The sequence below is a fragment of the Alosa pseudoharengus genome, unplaced genomic scaffold (assembly GCF_046254945.1).
Source record: "Alosa pseudoharengus isolate Yale_2024_CS ecotype anadromous, Long Island Sound unplaced genomic scaffold, YU_APseudo_1.1 YU_APseudo_1.1_scf_6, whole genome shotgun sequence".
Taxonomy (NCBI): Eukaryota; Metazoa; Chordata; class Actinopteri; order Clupeiformes; family Clupeidae; genus Alosa; species Alosa pseudoharengus.
Genome location: NW_027468848.1, coordinates 41776421 through 41795589, shown reverse-complemented (window position 1 = coordinate 41795589; position 19169 = coordinate 41776421). Strand labels below are relative to the sequence as shown.

General features: G+C 37.2%; 1 protein-coding gene across 1 annotated transcript; it reads left to right on the top strand.

The window, feature by feature from the left end:
- Window positions 1-4160: 4160 nt before the first annotated feature.
- On the top strand, window positions 4161-18314 carry slc18a1 (solute carrier family 18 member A1). The gene is made up of 16 exons (XM_076270472.1): window positions 4161-4198; window positions 5586-5719; window positions 6707-7082; window positions 7307-7365; window positions 9034-9117; window positions 9215-9307; window positions 15503-15592; window positions 15702-15745; window positions 15935-15995; window positions 16080-16175; window positions 16379-16457; window positions 16557-16608; window positions 16698-16761; window positions 16857-16976; window positions 17298-17431; window positions 17533-18314. The coding sequence occupies exons 2-16, from the start codon at window positions 5611-5613 to the stop codon at window positions 17635-17637; spliced, it is 1566 nt and encodes a 521-aa protein (XP_076126587.1). The 5' UTR covers window positions 4161-4198; window positions 5586-5610; the 3' UTR covers window positions 17638-18314.
- Window positions 18315-19169: the final 855 nt, after the last annotated feature.

The following is a 19169-nucleotide window of genomic DNA, read 5'->3' as shown; positions in this document are numbered from 1 at the left end:
AGAACAACACCTCAGAAGGACACTGAAAGCTACAAGGTGAGTTTTCTCTCTTCATGTTTTAAAAAAAATCAAGTATATCCAGCACTCCTGCTTCAGTTCCCTTTTGCACTGTCTTTTGGTGTGACACATTTTACACAAAAATGACCAAATGAAATTACTTTTCAGTCAATATTACCTTTAAAACTATATTGTCATATTGCAGTTAGCATAAAAGCACATTGCTTAATGTCATGCTAAGTACATGAAACCTCATATGGTGTGACCCCATATCATATAGTGTGACCGGGTTTTCTTGTCACACCATATGATTTATTTGTCACACTATATGATAGAAACTGCATTTTCCTACATAAATAATGTTTTTTCATACATATGTTTAACTCATAATTAAGTGTAATATATATTTTGACATATTTAACATGATTTAACATTTATTATTTAAGATGTGCAACTATTGCATGTATTGTGAATCACACACACACATAAAACACAGAAATCACCCCCACACACACTCACTCTACAGCCTTGGATACAAAAGATACATATTTGACATTCTAAATATCAATAGTAGTCTGAGAAAATAAATTCTGGTGTTAAAGAAAACAGCAATATTAATGTTGTCTTTAGCACTATAAGTAATTGTAACAATTTAATCTGATTATAATGCCGGATATGTTTTTAAATTATCTGAATAAATTGTTGAATTTGTCTTTTAATAGATATAAAGAGAATAAACTCAAAGGGGAACTACAAACATTCAGATTGAAGCCCACCATTGAGAAGAGAAAAACTCAGGGAACCCAAGAGCTATACAATATTTGGTGGCATTCTGTTTTAGTTGTGATTTCTGAAAGTGAACTTTACATGATATACCTGTCTTAAACTGTCTTTTGTTGCTTGTGAAATACATATAATACACATTTTTGTATTAACAGATTGTTATGTGGTGTTATTTACCATATGGCGTGACACCATATCATTTGGTGTGACATCAAGAAATTATGAAAATAAAAAGGCTTTTGGGGTCTAAATCATACAAATCTCAATGGAACAGATAGAAAATAGGATCAGCAAAAGTCACAAGCATTTTCTTTCTTTTATATCAAGGTATGTCAAAATGAATATGATGTTTATTGAAAGATTGAGGACATATGCCTTACTCTGTGTATTGATGAAGAAATATACTGTAAAGTGTAATACATTTGCACAAGGAAATGCTAGATCTTGATCAGGGGCGTAGCCAGGATTATTTTATAGGGGGGGCCAGCTGGGTCCAGACTTTTTATTGGGGTGGCACTTGGGAATCAAAACTACAATATGAAAACTACTCAAAAAGTTTTGAAGATTAGGATACCCTGTTTTAATAATGGCAATAAATTGTGTAAAGCCAACTGATACACAGGTCCATTCACAGACAACCTGAACAGTTTGTTGTCCACTCCAACACATTTTCCATAAATAGGCCAATGCTATAAAAAGTACATTATGATAATGCACCTTACTTAATCAGTCATATTCAAATGATGTTAACTCAAAGAACAATAATAAATACTACAAATATGGTATGCAGATATTTAATCTTATACTGATGGCAAAACTATATTTCTTTCTGTTATCCACTCCAAGTACTTGGCTGTAAGTAACATGGCTCTGAATCAAGACATTAACCCTTAGAACCCTAGACTGTTTTAAGGGCTTTTTCACTACCTTTAGTTAGAAGCATTTATCCTGGTCATTGTAAGTGCCATACACAAACAAGAACAATGAGCCATGAACAAAGTGAAGGGAAAAAGGTGTTTCTTTGTCGAATAAATTGGGATGCAATGTGAGTCTTGAATTGGATGCCATGTAGGAATTTGCTAGGATCTCAAAACCGGATTATGAACATGCTATGCCATAGAGAAACACATTATAGCGTTGGATTATGAACATGCTTTGCCACCACAACAACACACAAAAACGTGGGGTAAGTAAGTCGAGCTATATGAAGTTATTATTTTGATGTCCCTTCGTCTGTTTTATAACCCAGAAGGATGTACTTGGTATCAAATGATAGCTCTGTGTCTCCTCTTTCATCTGACATGCGTGGCATAGGCTATCTATCCGATCACGGGTTCGTGAGTAGGGCCTAATTCAAACGAGAGTAATGGCTGTGAAGCGTTGGTTTTTGTACATGATGTTATTTTGCAGTCACGTTGTCTGTTTTTATAGCCCAGAAGGATTGATATACTTGGTACCAATGGATAGCCCTGTGCCTCCTCTTTCTTCTGATATGCCATATCTATGCGATCACGGGTTCGCGAGTAGCCTAATTCAAACGAGAGTGTGGGTGCGTAGGTAAACTAAATATGATGCAATTTGATTTAATTTCATGATTTTTTGTATTTTCATACTTGATCGCACAGACAAGTGTTTAGTCTCGTTGGAAAGCCCCACTTCTGCTCTGTCACGCAGTTAAGGTTTCATCTCGTTGCAATTACCGGAGCAATGTAACAAAGAACTCAGGCAACGCAGCAGCCTGCCTCTGCCTGACCAGCTATGGCAAGAACCACACGCAGTCAGCAAATTATGTTTTTATAAAGTAGCCTAGGCTAGACACTATTAGCCTACTTTTATTGGAGCCATCCGGAGATATGTGCCTAATATGCTTGCATTTCACCCGAATATTATCAAAATATTTTTGTAACAGAGTTACCGCGGGCATCCGCTTATTTTTGATCAGCCTCACACGTCAATGTCAGAGCCTACCTAACAAGAACAGCCCAACGCAGCTCACTTTGCTATGATTAGTGTCACATTTTAACATTAATGTTCCAAGTCATCATCAACTCCCCTGTTGTCACTGAGGTTAAGTAAGTAGTAGTCTACTGTCAAGTGTTTTTAACAGATGACTTGAATTGTCCCCTGCTGCTGCTGCACTAGGCCTACTCACGATTTGATTAGAACCGTAGGCTACACTTCCTTTCAAAGTAGGCTACCGTTGAAAACGGCAGCAATCTTTTTTTTTTACTTTTCACTGAACGGAGCTGGGGGGGCCAGCAGGGTGGCCAAGCTTTGACCAGTGGTGGCCGTGGCCCCCCCTGGCCACCACGTAGCTCCGCCCCTGATCTTGATGAAGTAATGATAGAAGATTATAATACATTGACTCACATTAAAAACAAAATACCCCATTTTAATTTTACACACAATAACTTTCATGTCACACCATATGACAATTTTAGTCACTACCACAACTAATTAGTGAATAAATATGAATTTCAACACAAAATCTAAAAAACCATACATATTTTTGGGAATGGAAGGGTCAGTACAACAGGACTAAGTGATTTCCATGCCTAATATCTAAAAAAAATTTCCTTAACTTTTTTTCGGCCTAAAACGTCAACCACCCACATATAGCAAAATTGAAATACTACTTACTTTAACATTCAGCAGAAACGTTGATTTCCAGTGCACTTCAGCATCGGTGGACAAATGAAACTTTTTGGACAAGCTCCGCCTATTCATCACTCTCTACACAACTACTCTGTAATTCTGTTCCCACTCAGACTCAAAATTTAACTTGTCAAACTCAAAATAATGCAAAAACAGCTATTTTTGAAGAAAACATTTTTCACTCTGCGAAAATTGCTCAGCCATTTTTCCTACGTACATAGGCACCAAGGATACCAGGACTTGTTGACGAGAGAAAAGAGCAAACAGAAGCTTTATAAGAGAGCAGATTGTCTTTGTGTGTATAGGGAAGGGGTTAACCACAGTAACAGATCTTAGATAAGTCTCATTGTGCAGTCTGGTTGCCTGCAGCTTATTCACTTTTTCCAATTAAGAGCGACACACACATACACACACACACACATGTAAATACAGAACATGGCTGTAATGTGGAAGAGAGGGGGGAGGTGTGGTTGGGGTTTTGGATAAAATTTGCTGATGTTTTGTGGGTGTAAAAGATTAACATGTTATTTTGATTATATTAGTGTGTGAAAAGATTTGTGTATTCATATGTGTACAAGAGAAACAGAAAGTGTAAATTAACGAACAATTAATTTATTTTTGTTCATAATTGTGGCGATTGAACAGAACAATGACTGAGGTATGTGTGTTCCTGGCAGAGGTCCTATATATAGCTCTAGCACAAGCAGATAGTCAGTCTTTGTAACCGCACCTGTGGAGAGTTCACTGGAGTATGCATTTGAAGGTAAGAATACACAATACTGGTATTAGCAGAGATAAGCATTATTTTATTTCTTTTAGAGGTTTTCCATGCTCCATTTGAAAACAATATTAACTGAACAATATTGTTAAATATTGTACAAATATTATTGCAAGTGTTTTCTATGGCTGTCTTAAGTTTCTGAATAAATCTCTATTCTAAATGTGATTTCAAAACAGCCAACAGGATATAACTGTGAACAAACCTGTAAGATATATAATAATATAAAATCATGTAAGCAGCATTAAAAGTGCACAAAAGTACTTAACTGCCTATATTCCTTATGCCAAATGCTGAGTGACACAGAATTGGGATAAACATGACTTTATCGGTTTACATTTTAATGGATGGATGGGAAAGTCATCAAAACCTAATGTCTAGGTACTGAAAAGGCATTAGACAGAAATAAATTTGACAAACGAACAAAATGGAATCTGAGAGTTTTTTTTTTTAATAAGCTGTTTTACTATGTTGATCATGCTAGAATAATAACAAAGATAGGGTAAAGAAAATAATCACAACTAGAATATGCTGAGTAATATGTAACGGTTGTATTGATCAGTCAGCTGATCAGTCTTCACAGCATATGTATATATACATATATGTGTGTATATATATATATATATATATATATATATATATATATATATGTTGCAGTTATGAACAGTGAAATACTGTAAAACCAGCACACCATGAGATAAGCCTTTGTGCCAGATGTAATTTAATTGGTGGGGAAAAACAAAACAGCAGAACCAAATTACCCCCCAGGAAACTGTAAAATGCACTAACTGTTGACAAAGCCAGTATTAACACTGGCTGATTCGGTAAACATTCTGTGTTTTTGGAATCAGTGACTGTAATCAATAATCAGCTGAGGGTAAAACTTATCCAAGACATTGAGTCAGAAAAGGAAGGATTGATTTACTGAAACAAGAATAATTTGTATGGGACAATCCAGTGATTTTCCTGTCAGTAGCCATCCATTAAAGTTGAGCTTGTTAGTGCAGAGTTTTCAACAAAATGTCATGATCATGCCATGCACTTCTATGACATTAGTATCTCTAGATAATGATCGAATTTACCTTCCTGAAATGATCCCCTATAAATTATCTTTTAGAGGAGAAATCCGGCAATTTTACACATAGATCAATCGCCAGATTTATCTTTTAAAAATGACAGCAGAGGATATAAAGTCACGTTTTATTTATTTTATTTGTTCTGTTTTATTGTTTTATTGTTTATTTAATATGTTTGAATAACACGTTCAATTGATCCTCTTGACATGTTCAGTTGGAAGGGTCAGGATTCGTTTGAATTCAGTGCTCACCATCAGAACTTTTCCTTTAACTTGATTTTATTCCATGTTCTTTAGCACATTTAATTCAGAGGGAGGAATCATGTTGAATCCACTGTACTGGGTGAGACAGAGCAGGGGATCTCCCAAACTGGTACTGGTAGTGGTGTGTGTGGCGCTTCTTCTGGACAACATGCTACTGACAGTTGTAGGTGAGTTCAGAAGACACAAATACATATTTTTGAACATTATTATACAAATTATATTTAAAACTAAAACACTTTCCACTCATTACGGGGGTTATGGTGTGTGTGTGTGTGTGTGTGTGTGTGTGTGTGTGTGTGTGTGTGTGGAGGGAAGAAAAAGAACTCTGGCTAATCCTATATGACTGCCGCTTCACTAATGCGGCGGTCATAATAATACCAATCACAGCTTGTGTCTTTGACTAAAAGTTGTTGCAGCACAGGATTCAAGTTTCTTGTCAAATACTTTTTTGGTCAGATAAACTGATCTGGTATAGAATGATTTATTTTACATAAAACAACAATTCAAAGAAAGAAAAAAATATGACATCACAAAACTGTTACCTTGGGAATAGCCTGAATTGAATGATTCTGTGTTGTGACATGATCTGCATTTCCTCCCTGATAATTTAGATACTGGTATTGGTAAGCTATTATATCTATTTTGCATCTCTTACACAGTTTTACACGGACTGTACATTTTTAAGAAATGACAAACTGTTAGCACCATAATGCAAACTGACATCAATAGCTCAGGATCATGCAAATTTATGTAAAACATGAAGTTCATGAAAAACATAAAGTGCATGTCTGCTCCAGCCATGACTGTGACATTTACTAGTCTAGTCCTTTGTTGACCTACTGTTCCCTTAAGACTGCAACAGCAGAGAGACCTCTGGGCCAGCCTGATATCTCGCCATCACACATGCACAGAGAAAGACACATAAATACACCAGAGGAAATTAAAGTGATAAACAGATTTGTCTATGCAAGCGTTGTGATTATACAAACCCTGTATGATGCATACACAAATCACGAAGTAGACAATGCTAAGATTTTTGGTAAACTCGGATACACATGCTTCAGCAGTCATGCATCCCTCCCTCCAGCTTCACTTTTAAAAGATCACTTTCTAACCTCTTTGGTTTCTGTCTTGTCTGCTCCTATCTCCTCTAGTTCCCATCATCCCTACCTTCTTATATGCCATGGAGCACGAGAAAGAGAACCTCTCCACTTCCCCTTTCTCCTCCTCTTCTTTCAATATGACACTACGACCCCCCAGCAAATCCGTCTCATCCTCCGTCCTTTCTCTGTATGACAACACCACCTACAATGTACAAGTCTCTTCTAGCAACATGACTGAGTTCTTATCAGCCCTTCTGCCTAACCAGTCTGGAGACAGAAGGCAGGACGTGGGTCAGGAGGAGCTGGAGGGCTGCCAGCAGGACAGACACTTTTTGGAGGAGGAGAACATCCGTGTGGGCCTCCTGTTTGCCTCCAAGGCTCTGGTGCAGCTGCTAGTCAACCCATTCGTGGGTCCACTGACAAACAGGCATCTACATTTGAATCTACTTTATAATTAGCTGTTTTATTGCATTTTACTGTAATGGAGTGAATATTATATTGTTTGCACCTCAGCACTAAGGTGCCTTGCTTCTATCATTTTCAATGCTGGTGGAATAGGATGTGAAAAAATAGAACAAGCCAAAAAGCAGAATTGTGCAGGCGCAGGGCACTTCTCTAACCAGCCCTTTTCTTTCTCTGTTTGCTTTTCAGGATTGGATACCACATACCAATGTTTGCAGGGTTTGTCATCATGTTTATTTCAACTATATGTAAGTGTGCATTGTTCTTCTCCCTAAAGCCAGAATGAATTCCTTAAATTAATAAATAATTGGTGCTCATTGAAAGTGTATCTACAGTTACGTACATAAAGGATGAACTTGCTACTCACTTTGTCAGTGATACAGATGCGAATGGTTCCATTTTTTCAATCCCAACAATATGGCGCATCTGGGCTCCGAGACAAGATAATACAATTGAAGTTCTACACAAAGCAATCACAGAATTGAACTGCCTTATTGATCAACATCCACTAAAATAGTACAGGTCAAATAGTTTTCTTCCAGATATATTTTTATAGTTTACAAAATATAATTATGAGATTTGTGTCAACAATTTTGTAGGAATGGTTAGACAAACAATATAGAAAAAAATATTTACCATTGGCAGCACATTCCTCTGATAATCTTTGCAGGAAGGTGCAATACATGTTGCCCTCATAATCAGCTTTTCAGGTTAGACTTCATTGCTTATCGGTTATTCTTAGATCACTGTTGGTAGTTTCTCACAAGGAACAAACCCCAAGTCATCAATCCAGTCATCTGGTCATCATTTGACCATTGTTGGTCTATCAGGTCTTTACAGTTGACCATTTGTTTCACATCTAGCATGTCAACAATAAGACCATTTTTCATAACGAGTGCATAAAATCTGAGTTCCTCCAGCAGTATTATTAGTGAGTATTTTGTGTATAATTACAGGTGAGATCATTCGCTCCCACAGATTTGCCTCTCACTGTTATGCGGATGATACTCAACCCTACTTGTCTTTTCCATCTAATGACTACTATTTCTGCTCGCCTCAGGGATATTTTAGTATGGATAAAAGATTGACACCTTCAGGTCAATCTCTCCAAAACTGAGCTTCTGGTATTCCCCACTAATACAACTATTCCTATAGCACGTACAACCCCAAATCAGAAAAAGTTGGGACGTTGTGTAAAATGCAAATGAATATTATATTCATACAATGAATATTAAGAAGATCAGATGATTCAAAACGCAGCGGCACTGGTCTTTATTCAGCCAAAGAGGACACTTGTAATTCCTCTGTCAGTTACTCTTCATTGGATTTTTATTACAACCAGAATGAAATTCAAATCTCCCTGGCCTATAGGACAGTTACCTGATCTGCACTTCCTTATCTTAATTCCATGATCCAGCTACGTCCCCTCGCGCTCACTGCAGTCTGATAAGCGTCTGCTGTTGGCCTTCCATCAACATAAGCGATCACAGTCAAGTCTCTTTTTCTGTGATTCTGCGTCAGAGGAAGATTTCCCTACTGTTCTTAGCGATAGTTTTGGAATCTTCAAAAAGCGTCTAAAGACTCATCCGTTTACCGTCTATAACTTAATAATAATTACAGAGTTGTGGTTTGTATATGTTTATGATTATTGTTATTATTCTGTTACATTTTATTTAGTCTATGATTAACATTTTTATGTTATGTGTATTTTTTTATTTTATTGTTAATGTAATGTTTATTGATATCATTGTAAGGCACTTTGGATAGAAGCATCTGCTAAGAACAATAAACATCAACATTGCTGTTAAGGCACAGTTACATGGAAGTGCTAGTGTATTGTATTCAGAGCAAATGTAACAATTTTCTGTGTGTGTGTGTGTGTGTGTGTGTGTGTGCGTGTGTGTGTGTTGATCCAGTGTTTGCCTTCTCAGAGACATATAGCTTGCTGTTTTTTGCTCGATCTCTTCAAGGAATCGGCTCATCATTCTCCTCTGTGGCAGGTATGGTGCCTATAAATATATATCAGATGATTCAATTCTATACATCATTTTGAAACATTATGTGAAGCAAACAAATGTTCACTCTTCCATTTTATAGGATTAGGAATGCTTGCAAGTGTTTACAAAGATGATGATGAAAGAGGTGTTGCTATGGGAATAGCACTGGGTGGACTGGCCATGGGGGTTCTAAGTAAGTCGCACAAAAGTGGATTTTTAAAGGTCATGATGACATTTGACTGTAAAATGTTAAGTAGCTGAAACAAGTATGTACATTTACATCTACATTTAGCAGAATCAAAGGGGTCGGGTAGTGGCTAAGGAGCTGGGCTAGCATGCAGTTGCCAATGTTGTTGGCTCAGTACCTTCCACCACTGGGCCCTTGAGCAAGGCACTTAACCACGAGTTGCTCTGGGGAATGGCCCTTGTCCAACCACAAATTAGAAAAGTTTGGGACATTGTGTAAAATGCAAATAAAAACAGAATGTGATCATCTAAAAATCGTATGTGTTGCTGGCATCAAATTCAAAATGAACATATATTTTCCATGAAATAGTCAGCTTTGTAATGTCCTTTTTGCAGCTAAATATGGGTTTGTAAGATTTGCAGATTATCATATTCTTTATTTAATTATTTATTACATATTAATAAATAAATCTATTTTTATTTATTTATTACATATTATTACATAAATAATTACATTTATTTATTTCTGATGTTGGTGTAACGGAGGTGAACTGAGCTAGCATGCTACTTGCCCGTGTAAATTCTCACAGCCCTAACCTTAAGAACGCTTCTAACTGCTGAGTTGGAAGCCTGGGCTTTCAGCTCAGTGGTTAGAGCGTTCGACTCCCATGCCGGTGTGTGTGGGTTCGAGGGCCGTGAGCGGAGGACGAATTACGACCTCGGTTACATTGGGTTGTAATATAATTGACATATGGCAATTATACTCAAATCACTCAACATTGACATAATGTCAATTATACATATAGGTATGCAACATAAGTCGCTTTAGATAAAAGCATTTGCTAAATGAATACAAGTACAGTATGTGGAAGCTATTAACTACAGCTGCCCCAATGGGACAGATTTTGTTTAATGTAGGAAATGTTTCATGATACTTTTGCATGCACTTGTGATCAGTGTTGGTCAAGTTACTTGGAAAAAGTAATTAGTTACTGATTACTGATTACTTATCCAAGAAAGTAATCTAGTTACTTTACTGATTACTTATTTTCAAAAGTAATTAGTTACTTTACTATTTACTTTACTTAGTTACTTTACAAAAACACACTAGCTATACACAACCTGAATACGCTTTTTTAAAACTTGGTTTTATTAGTTTTAATCTTAACTTTTTGGTGTGTATACTCCTTCATTCGAATAGATGTAAATAAAATACAGCAAAAAAAATATTAAAACCAAAGTCTCTATTAACATTTACATCTTTTAACAGTTGCAGTGCAGAGAGGAGTAATGCATTTACCAAAACAGAAAATGATGTTGCATGCCACATTTAGGCTGTTCTAATGTCAAGAAGAGTATGTGTTTGAACTGTGTGTGTGCAGTGCCGCTGCTGGCTATTTTGGTGCCCAAAGCAGAACTGTTATTTCTTAAGAAATACTACTAATTTGATGCAGTTTAACTCATTTATAAATGGTGCACTGTCACTTTAAGATCATCTATACAACTCTCATAATGATCAGCTCCATTCAAATATAAGCCTATGGCTAGTCCACAAACTCCACATTTGGCACTATATTAGCAATAGTCATGATAATAAGTTGGTATAAACAGCTAGCTAGACATTTTCTGTTTGCAATTAAAAGTGATAGCCTATATGAGCTTAAAATTGTCAAATGTATTGAAATAATGACAAGTTCTAAATATATCCTCTTCAGCAGAGTTAAAATCAGCTGGTGCTGCAGATATTATTTGTGAAGGGTGCATTCCCGTCCTTTATTTGGCTAATGCAGGTAGGCCTACTAATCACCTTTACTTTCTTTGGTTGTAGGATAGTCCGTGATTCACATTAGTTTTGGCCATCACCGCAATTAGGCTACTAAACGCAAGGGTTACCCAAGTTCTAGGCTATTCTGTCGCCACATTTATAGCCTACTATTGCTATAAAACCTTCGTTAGTAACAGTCAATACTTTTGCCTGCATCAAATCGCGCATTCGCATTCAGTGTGCTACCATCGGCTTGTGAGTTCTTTGTATGCTTATATCTGATTTCACTCGACTGTGAATGCATGTATATATGTTGTAAGACATGTAAAATAAATGAATGACACTGGCAGTACGCACAAATTAATGTAGCCTAAACTTACACCGCACTTTCCTAATAACTTAAGTTCTCTCGCGTCACTGACAGTAGCTAGAATGCATAAAAAACACCGGGGAAAACAGTGTTCAGTCCACCAAGTCATAAGCTATCGGCGCTGCGCAGCACCAGTTGTGATATTTATCTTACGGAGTGTAATCGTAGGTAATGTCATGTATGAAAACTAGTATCGTTAGGCAATACTACAAGTGCAAGTCCAGGGCAGCTGAGGTGTGGCAATGAAATCATCGCAAGCAGGATGTGCGGTTTCGCTGTCTAAACGAATTCAAACGGGCTACGGTTTCAGATTTCTCCACTCTGGGACCAGGTTTCAGAAAGGTGCGGTTTCGGGCAGTGCGTTTACAGGATTCGTTTGGACGCTCGGCCAAGACGAAGCAAAACCTCTGCGTTTAAACCGTGGTAAAGTTGGTTTTATATTGGACGTTGGATATTCGACACATTCGAAAAATCTATTTAGCACTGACTACGAGGGTCGAGTTTGTGTCAAACCAACTTTAATGTGTTTAAACAAGGCCTGCCTATATTACACAAAGCTTCTTTTGTCCAAAAACCCATGTTTTGATTTTATGAATTTTTTAGGCTGATAAAAGATTTCAATCTATTATGCGGCTTCACCTTTTGACTTACCCATACTAAAACACATCTCCTGAACTCGGCTTACTGCCCTTTCTAGTACACAAAGCTTCTTTTTCCCTAAAACCTACTCTTTGATTTTATAAAATTTTTAATGTTAAATGTTTCAAATCTATTATGCGGCTTGCCCTTTTGACCTACCCATGTCAAAACACATCTGGTGAACTCGGATTACTGCTCTATATAGTACACAAAGCTTCTTTTTCCCAAAAATCCATTCTTTGATTTTATAAATATTTTTTAATGTAAAAAAAATGCTTTAAATGCTTTAAATCTATTATGCGGCTTGACCTTTTGACCTAACCATGTCAAAACACATCTGTTGCACTCAGCTAACTGCCCTACATAATACACAAAGCTTCTTTTTTCCAAAAAACTCACTCTTTGATTTTATATTAATTTTTTACTATTCAAAAATGCTATAAATCTATTATGCGGCTTGACCTTTTGACCTACCCATGTCAAAACACATCTGTTGCACTCAGCTAACTGGCCTTCATAGTACACAAAGCTTCTTTTTTCAAAAATGCACTCTTTGATTTTATATAAATTTTTTACTATTCAAAAATGCTATAAATCTATTATGTGCCTTCCCCTTTCGACTTACCCATATCAAAACACATCTGCTGCACTCGGCTAACTTGCCTACATAGTACACAAAGCTTCTTTTTTTCAAAAACACACTCTTTGATTTTATATACATTTTTTACTATTCAAAAATGCTTTAAATCTATTATGTGCCTTCCCCTTTCGCCTTACCCATATCAAAACACATCTGCTGCACTCGGCTAACTGCCCTACATAGTACACAAAGCTTCTTTTTTCCAAAAATGCACTCTTTGATTTTATATACATTTTTTATTATTCAAAAATGCTATGAATCTATTATGCGGCTTGACCTTTTGACCTAACCATGTCAAAACACATCTGTTGCACTCAGCTAACTGCCCTACATAATACACAAAGCTTCTTTTTTCCAAAAACTCACTCTTTGATTTTATATAATTTTTTTTACTATTCAAAAATGCTATACATCTATTATGCGAATTGACCTTTTGACCAACCCATGTCAAAACACATCTGCTGCACTCAGTTAACTGCCCTACATAGTACACAAAGCTTCTTTTTTTCAAAAACGCACTCTTTGATTTTATATTATTTTTTTACTATTCAAAAATGCTATAAATCTATTATGTGCCTTCACCTTTTGACCTAGCCATGTCAAAACACATCTGTTGCACTCGGCTAACTGCCCTTCATAGTGCACAATGCTTCTTTTTTTCCAGAAACTCACTCTTTGATTTTATATTATTTTTTTACTATTCAAAAATGCTATAAATCTATTATGCGGCTTGACCTTTTGACCTACCCATGTCAAAACACATCTGTTGCACTCAGCTAACTGGCCTTCATAGTACACAAAGCTTATTTTTTCCAAAAACTCACTCTTTGATTTTATATTAATTTTTTACTTTATAAAAATGCTATAAATCTATTATGCGAATCGACCTTTTGACCTACCCATGTCAAAACACATCTGCTGCACTCAGCTAACTGCCCTACATAATACACAAAGCTTATTTTGTCCAAAAATGCACTCTTTGATTTTATATAAATTTTTTACTATTCAAAAATGCTATAAATCTATTATGTACCTTCACCTTTTGACCTACCCATGTCAAAACACATCTGTTGCACTCAGCTAACTGCCCTACATAGTACACAAAGCTTCTTTTTTTCAAAAACGCACTCTTTGATTTTATATAAATTTTTTACTATTCAAAAATGCTATAAATCTATTATGTGCCTTCCCCTTTCGACTTACCCATATCAAAACACATCTGCTGCACTCGGCTAACTTGCCTACATAGTACACAAAGCTTCTTTTTTTCAAAAACACACTCTTTGATTTTATATAAATTTTTTACTATTCAAAAATGCTATAAATCTATTATGTGCCTTCCCCTTTCGCCTTACCCATATCAAAACACATCTGCTGCACTCGGTTAACTGCCCTACATAGTACACAAAGCTTCTTTTTTTCAAAAACGCAGTCTTTGATTTTATATTAATTTTTTACTATTCAAAAATGCTATACATCTTTTATGTGCCTTCCCTTTTCGACTTACCCATATCAAAACACATCTGCTGCACTCGGTTAACTGCCCTACATAGTACACAAAGCTTATTTTTTTCAAAAACGCACTCTTTGATTTTATATTAATTTTTAACTATTCAAAAATGCTATAAATCTATTATGCGACCTGACCTTTTGACCTACCCATGTCAAAACACATCTGCTGCACTCAGCTAACTGCCCTACATAGTACACAAAGCTTATTTTTTTCCAAAGCCCACAAAGGCATCTTATCTGCTAGGTGAGGTAGGTGCTTGTCTTTGCCTTGTAACTGGATATTTAACTCATTTAGCTTTCCAAATATATCGCAAAGATAGGCCAGCTTCAAGAAATGTTCATTAGTGAACGTGCTTGCAGATTCAAACATGCGCTCACGCTGCCTTGACACGAGCGCTTCTCTATGAATAACACATGCGTCCATTGCGCATCGGGTGCTACCTGGGCCTAGGCTACAGATAAAAAAATAAATTAAAAAAAACTCCTGTTTTTCGCGCCCCACCTGGCATGTCTCTGCGAACCAGTAGAGAAACGCTGGTTTAAGGGAAACGAATTATTGAAGACTTCAACACTCACCAGCCCCATTACAAAAAGGCAAAGACCACATTATATTTTTGCCCATTTTCCAAATCACAGTGAATGCAGCCAGAATATTATAATGCCCCGGCTCCTGTTATAACGGGCCAGTAGGCTACAGGGAACCCGCGACGTCCTCTATTTTCACCTGTTGCTGCAGCCTTCATATCGGGATCTGGGGGTGTCTCAATGAGTTTCACATTTCTGTGCCGGCTTGCTAGGTGCTTGCTCAGATTTGAGGTGGAATTTTTCGCTGTAGACAACATGTTTCTTCCCATGAAGAGTGTACAGCGTTAATGTTTTTTTCATAATGTCTGAACTGCAATGAATTAAATGCTCCATGTTCGCGCTCTCTCCCGCACTCCATGTCTTGCACACGTGTGTCTGTTGTTTACATCTATATCACGCAGCTATAGCCTACATCATTGTCACGAGTTAGTCTCACAAAATCCATATGGCAAAATCTCAAATTCTTTTACTGTCTATGGCAAAATCACGGTTTAGTAACGCAGGCTGCTTGCAGGAAAGTAAAGTAATCTAATTACTGTTTTTGCAATTGTAATCCCTTACTTTACTCGTTACTTGAAAAAAGTAATTGGATTACAGTAACGCGTTACTTCTAACGCGTTACTGCCCATCACTGCTTGTGATACAGGTCTTATTGTTTTGAATATCCCTGACTTAACCTTGTATTTTCCAGTTGGTGCCCCATTTGGCAGTGTGATGTATGAGTTTGTGGGAAAAACTTCCCCTTTCCTCATTCTAGCCTTTCTGGCTGTTTTTGATGGAGGTAAAAAACAGGAACAGAAAACAATAATATTTTTTCTGTTCATAAAAGGATTCATATGACAAATAATACTGTAATGTCACATAATTGATTCTTTATTTCTAATGTGCAGTTCTGCAACTCTGTATTCTCCAGCCCTCAAAGATATCTCCAGGAGTAAGTGTTTACCTTTCCTTGCATATGAACATTTCAGCTGCTCACGCTTGCATAGTTTATTTCCTTTACCTGGATGCCTGGCCAAAGTATTAATGCATCAGTCCTGGTCCTTGCGCCACTTCTTAGACAAACCTATCTTGACCTAAGCATAGTCACACAAAATGTTGCTGCCTTTCCTATTTTCTTCAGAGTACAGAGGGAACTCCACTGCTAACTCTGTTGAAAGACCCGTACATCCTCATCAGCGCAGGTATGTTCCTCAGATATCACCATTTTTGTTATTGTGTTCATGCACCTGAGATGCACCTGTAATTCATGCTCCTTTGTTATTCAGGATCTTTGTGTTTTGCCAACATGGGAGTGGCCATGCTAGAGCCCACTCTACCAATATGGATGATGCAGACCATGTGTTCTCCAAAATGGCAACTGGGTGAGTGGAGCAGCTAAAAAAAAATTCTGGGGCGGGCTGAGAAGCGAAGCGACTGAATGGTTATTAATCATGATTACAACAACTTTGTGGGGTTCCATTTTTATTTGTCCATTTTCCATTGCATTTTGAGGGATTTGCTATTTTAATTATAGCTGAGTCTTACCACATATCCTATTTTTTAATACTGTTATGCAATCTTTCAGGTATGGCATTTCTTCCAGCTAGTATATCTTACCTTATCGGAACTAATCTGTTTGGTGTGCTGGCAAACAAAATGGGAAGGTACTGTACAGAATTAGCCACAACTCTTGAAGGTTCTGGAACGGGTTTGACATCGATTGATTAAAGTTTTGATTTGAGTGTTATCTCTTGTGTCCTCAGATGGCTGTGCTCCATGATTGGGATGCTGGTTATTGGTATTAGCCTCCTCTGTGTGAGCATTCAATTCTTATCATCTAATCTGTATCTTTACTGACTAGATCAGTGAGAGCGACCCTAAATAGTTATCAATAATTTTTACAGGTTCCCTTTGCAAAAAATATCTATGGCCTCATCATTCCAAATAGTGGTCTTGGATTTGCTATTGGTAACTATGAATCATGATAAAAAGACAGAGAATATTGCAAAAAAGTTAGTTGGGCTTACTTGCATAAAATAACATGTGATGCAACCTCTGTTTAGGAATGGTGGATTCCTCTATGATGGCAATCATGGGGTACCTAGTGGATATTCGTCATGAATCTGTATATGGAAGTGTTTATGCCATTGCAGATGTAGCACTTTGCATGGGGTTTGCCATTGGTAAGCATCTCTTTGTTCACAGGGTCAATGTCATGTCTTGGTGTCACGGGTACATTGGTCTTATTGTCTTTTGTTCGCTAGTCTATTTGTCTTTTGTTCGCTGGTCTTTTTGTCTTTTGTTTTGTGTCAATGTCTTGTATGTGGAGAACTTTGGGTTGCACTCTGTGCATGTTAAATGTGCTATACTAAATAAAACTGACATAGACTTGACTTGACTTGACAAAAAACACTGGGTTAAAACATGACATTGATTTAGCATTAGCCATTAGCATTTAGCCCTCAGCCCTCTGCACCCCCCCCCCCCCTCTTTCTCTCATAAAGGTCCATCTACAGGAGGTGCTATAGTGAAAAGCATTGGCTTCCCCTACCTCATGGTTATCATTGGCATCATCAATATTCTGTATGCCCCTCTTAGCTGCTTTCTGAGAAACCCAGAAGTGAGAGAGGAAAATATGGTAAGTGTGTACCATTAGATGCACCTTATTTTGAAAAGTTCACCAATAAATAAATATAATTTATCAGTTATTAATAGGAGCTGGTGACTGGTGTGTTTTAGGCCATCATTAAACAGGAGTGTCCAATGCACGTGAAAAGTTACGACACACAGAGACGGAGAGATGTTCCTCTATGTGACACCAACGAGGAGGAAACTGAAGAGTGACAAAAATGGCACCAGTGTCTAAATAAACGCTAAATAATGGAAGGCAATGATAATGGTTAAGAAAATACATTGTAATACATTTTTTGTTGACACACACTTGTTTACACAACTCATTTTGTTTAAAGTATAGACAAAAAGTTATGGACCCAGTGGTGTAATTAGACAGCTCTACTTTAATCTCATCAATCATGTCTTATATTCACTGAGTAGTGAAATGACATGATGACAAAACTAACATATTTTAACATAGTTAATAGCACTGATTCTTGAAATGACAGGCGGAGGAGGAACAAAGGAGGAACAAGCTAAATAAATAAAATTTCCTGTTTCACACCAGGGATATGTTAATGCAATTATATTGTTGATCACACTAGGACATTGTTGTTTAAGTTCATGCATCATCTAAATGAATTAGGGGTACATGTATTATGTGTCTCAGCTAGTGTTATAACATGCATAATTAGGTCTCACCATTGCGACCTTGCTTAGTCTTTTGTGTTTAACAAAGAATTTGAGGTAAATTCAACTCAATGTGCTACAGACTTGCATAATATTGTTTCGTCATGTTGTAATCCTGTCACAATTCATTGTGATTTCTGATATAGTAGCCTAATAAATCATGTCAGAGAAGGTAATCTTGCTGTATTTATGTAGCATGTTGCTGCCAGAATGACTTGGGAGATGTACATTTTTATTTTGACTAGGCTAGTCTTTGCTTTGTGTTCATTGATAAAGTGTGCATTCTGTGGTTGAGTATTACAGCATGCTTCTTCACATTCATTCAGGAGTAGGTTAAAGGTGCCATGTGTAAGAATTGAGGTAAAAATATCCAAAAAATGAGCTACACGCATCAAAAGAATGAGAAGAAATAAGGGCGATGATGTCATTACAAAAATGACACGGTACTGCAGTAGCCTGGCGGGCCATCCTATATCATTGAAATGTATAGTCTGGCATCGAACCATTCACCTCGCTTAATCCAAGGGGCGGGCAGAGAATTGTCTTTCAAACTGCCTAGGCATGCAATAGGCCAGCGCTACGACCATATCCGTATCCGGTCGGCAAAACGGCAAATACATCCTTCTTCGAAAGGAATGACTTAAGTGCATTGTGTTGCTCAACTTTCAAAGAAAAGCACAAGTCCAACTTCTCCAAAGTTGACGCCAACGCCGATTCAAACAACCGCTCTTCGTTCGCCATAGCCACCTTCCTTGTTGTTCACCGTCGCAGGACTGTCGTTATCCTGTTAAGCCCGCCTTAAGACTCTCTAACAAAATAGAGCGCTGTGATTGGATGAGGTCCACGGCGTCAGCCAATAGAAATCCCTATGGTTTGATACTAGACGTACAGGCTGAGCAAATTAATTTGCCGCCGCTAGGGTGCGTCTAGATTTCTAGGCTAGTACTGCAGAGATATCAACCTGAATTAGCATGCTAAATTACTTTAATTAGGTGTCATAATACCAGTTTCAGCCATGGGAGGCGGTATGCGGGCAACATAACCGCCAGCCACACTGCAATACACGTTTCTCG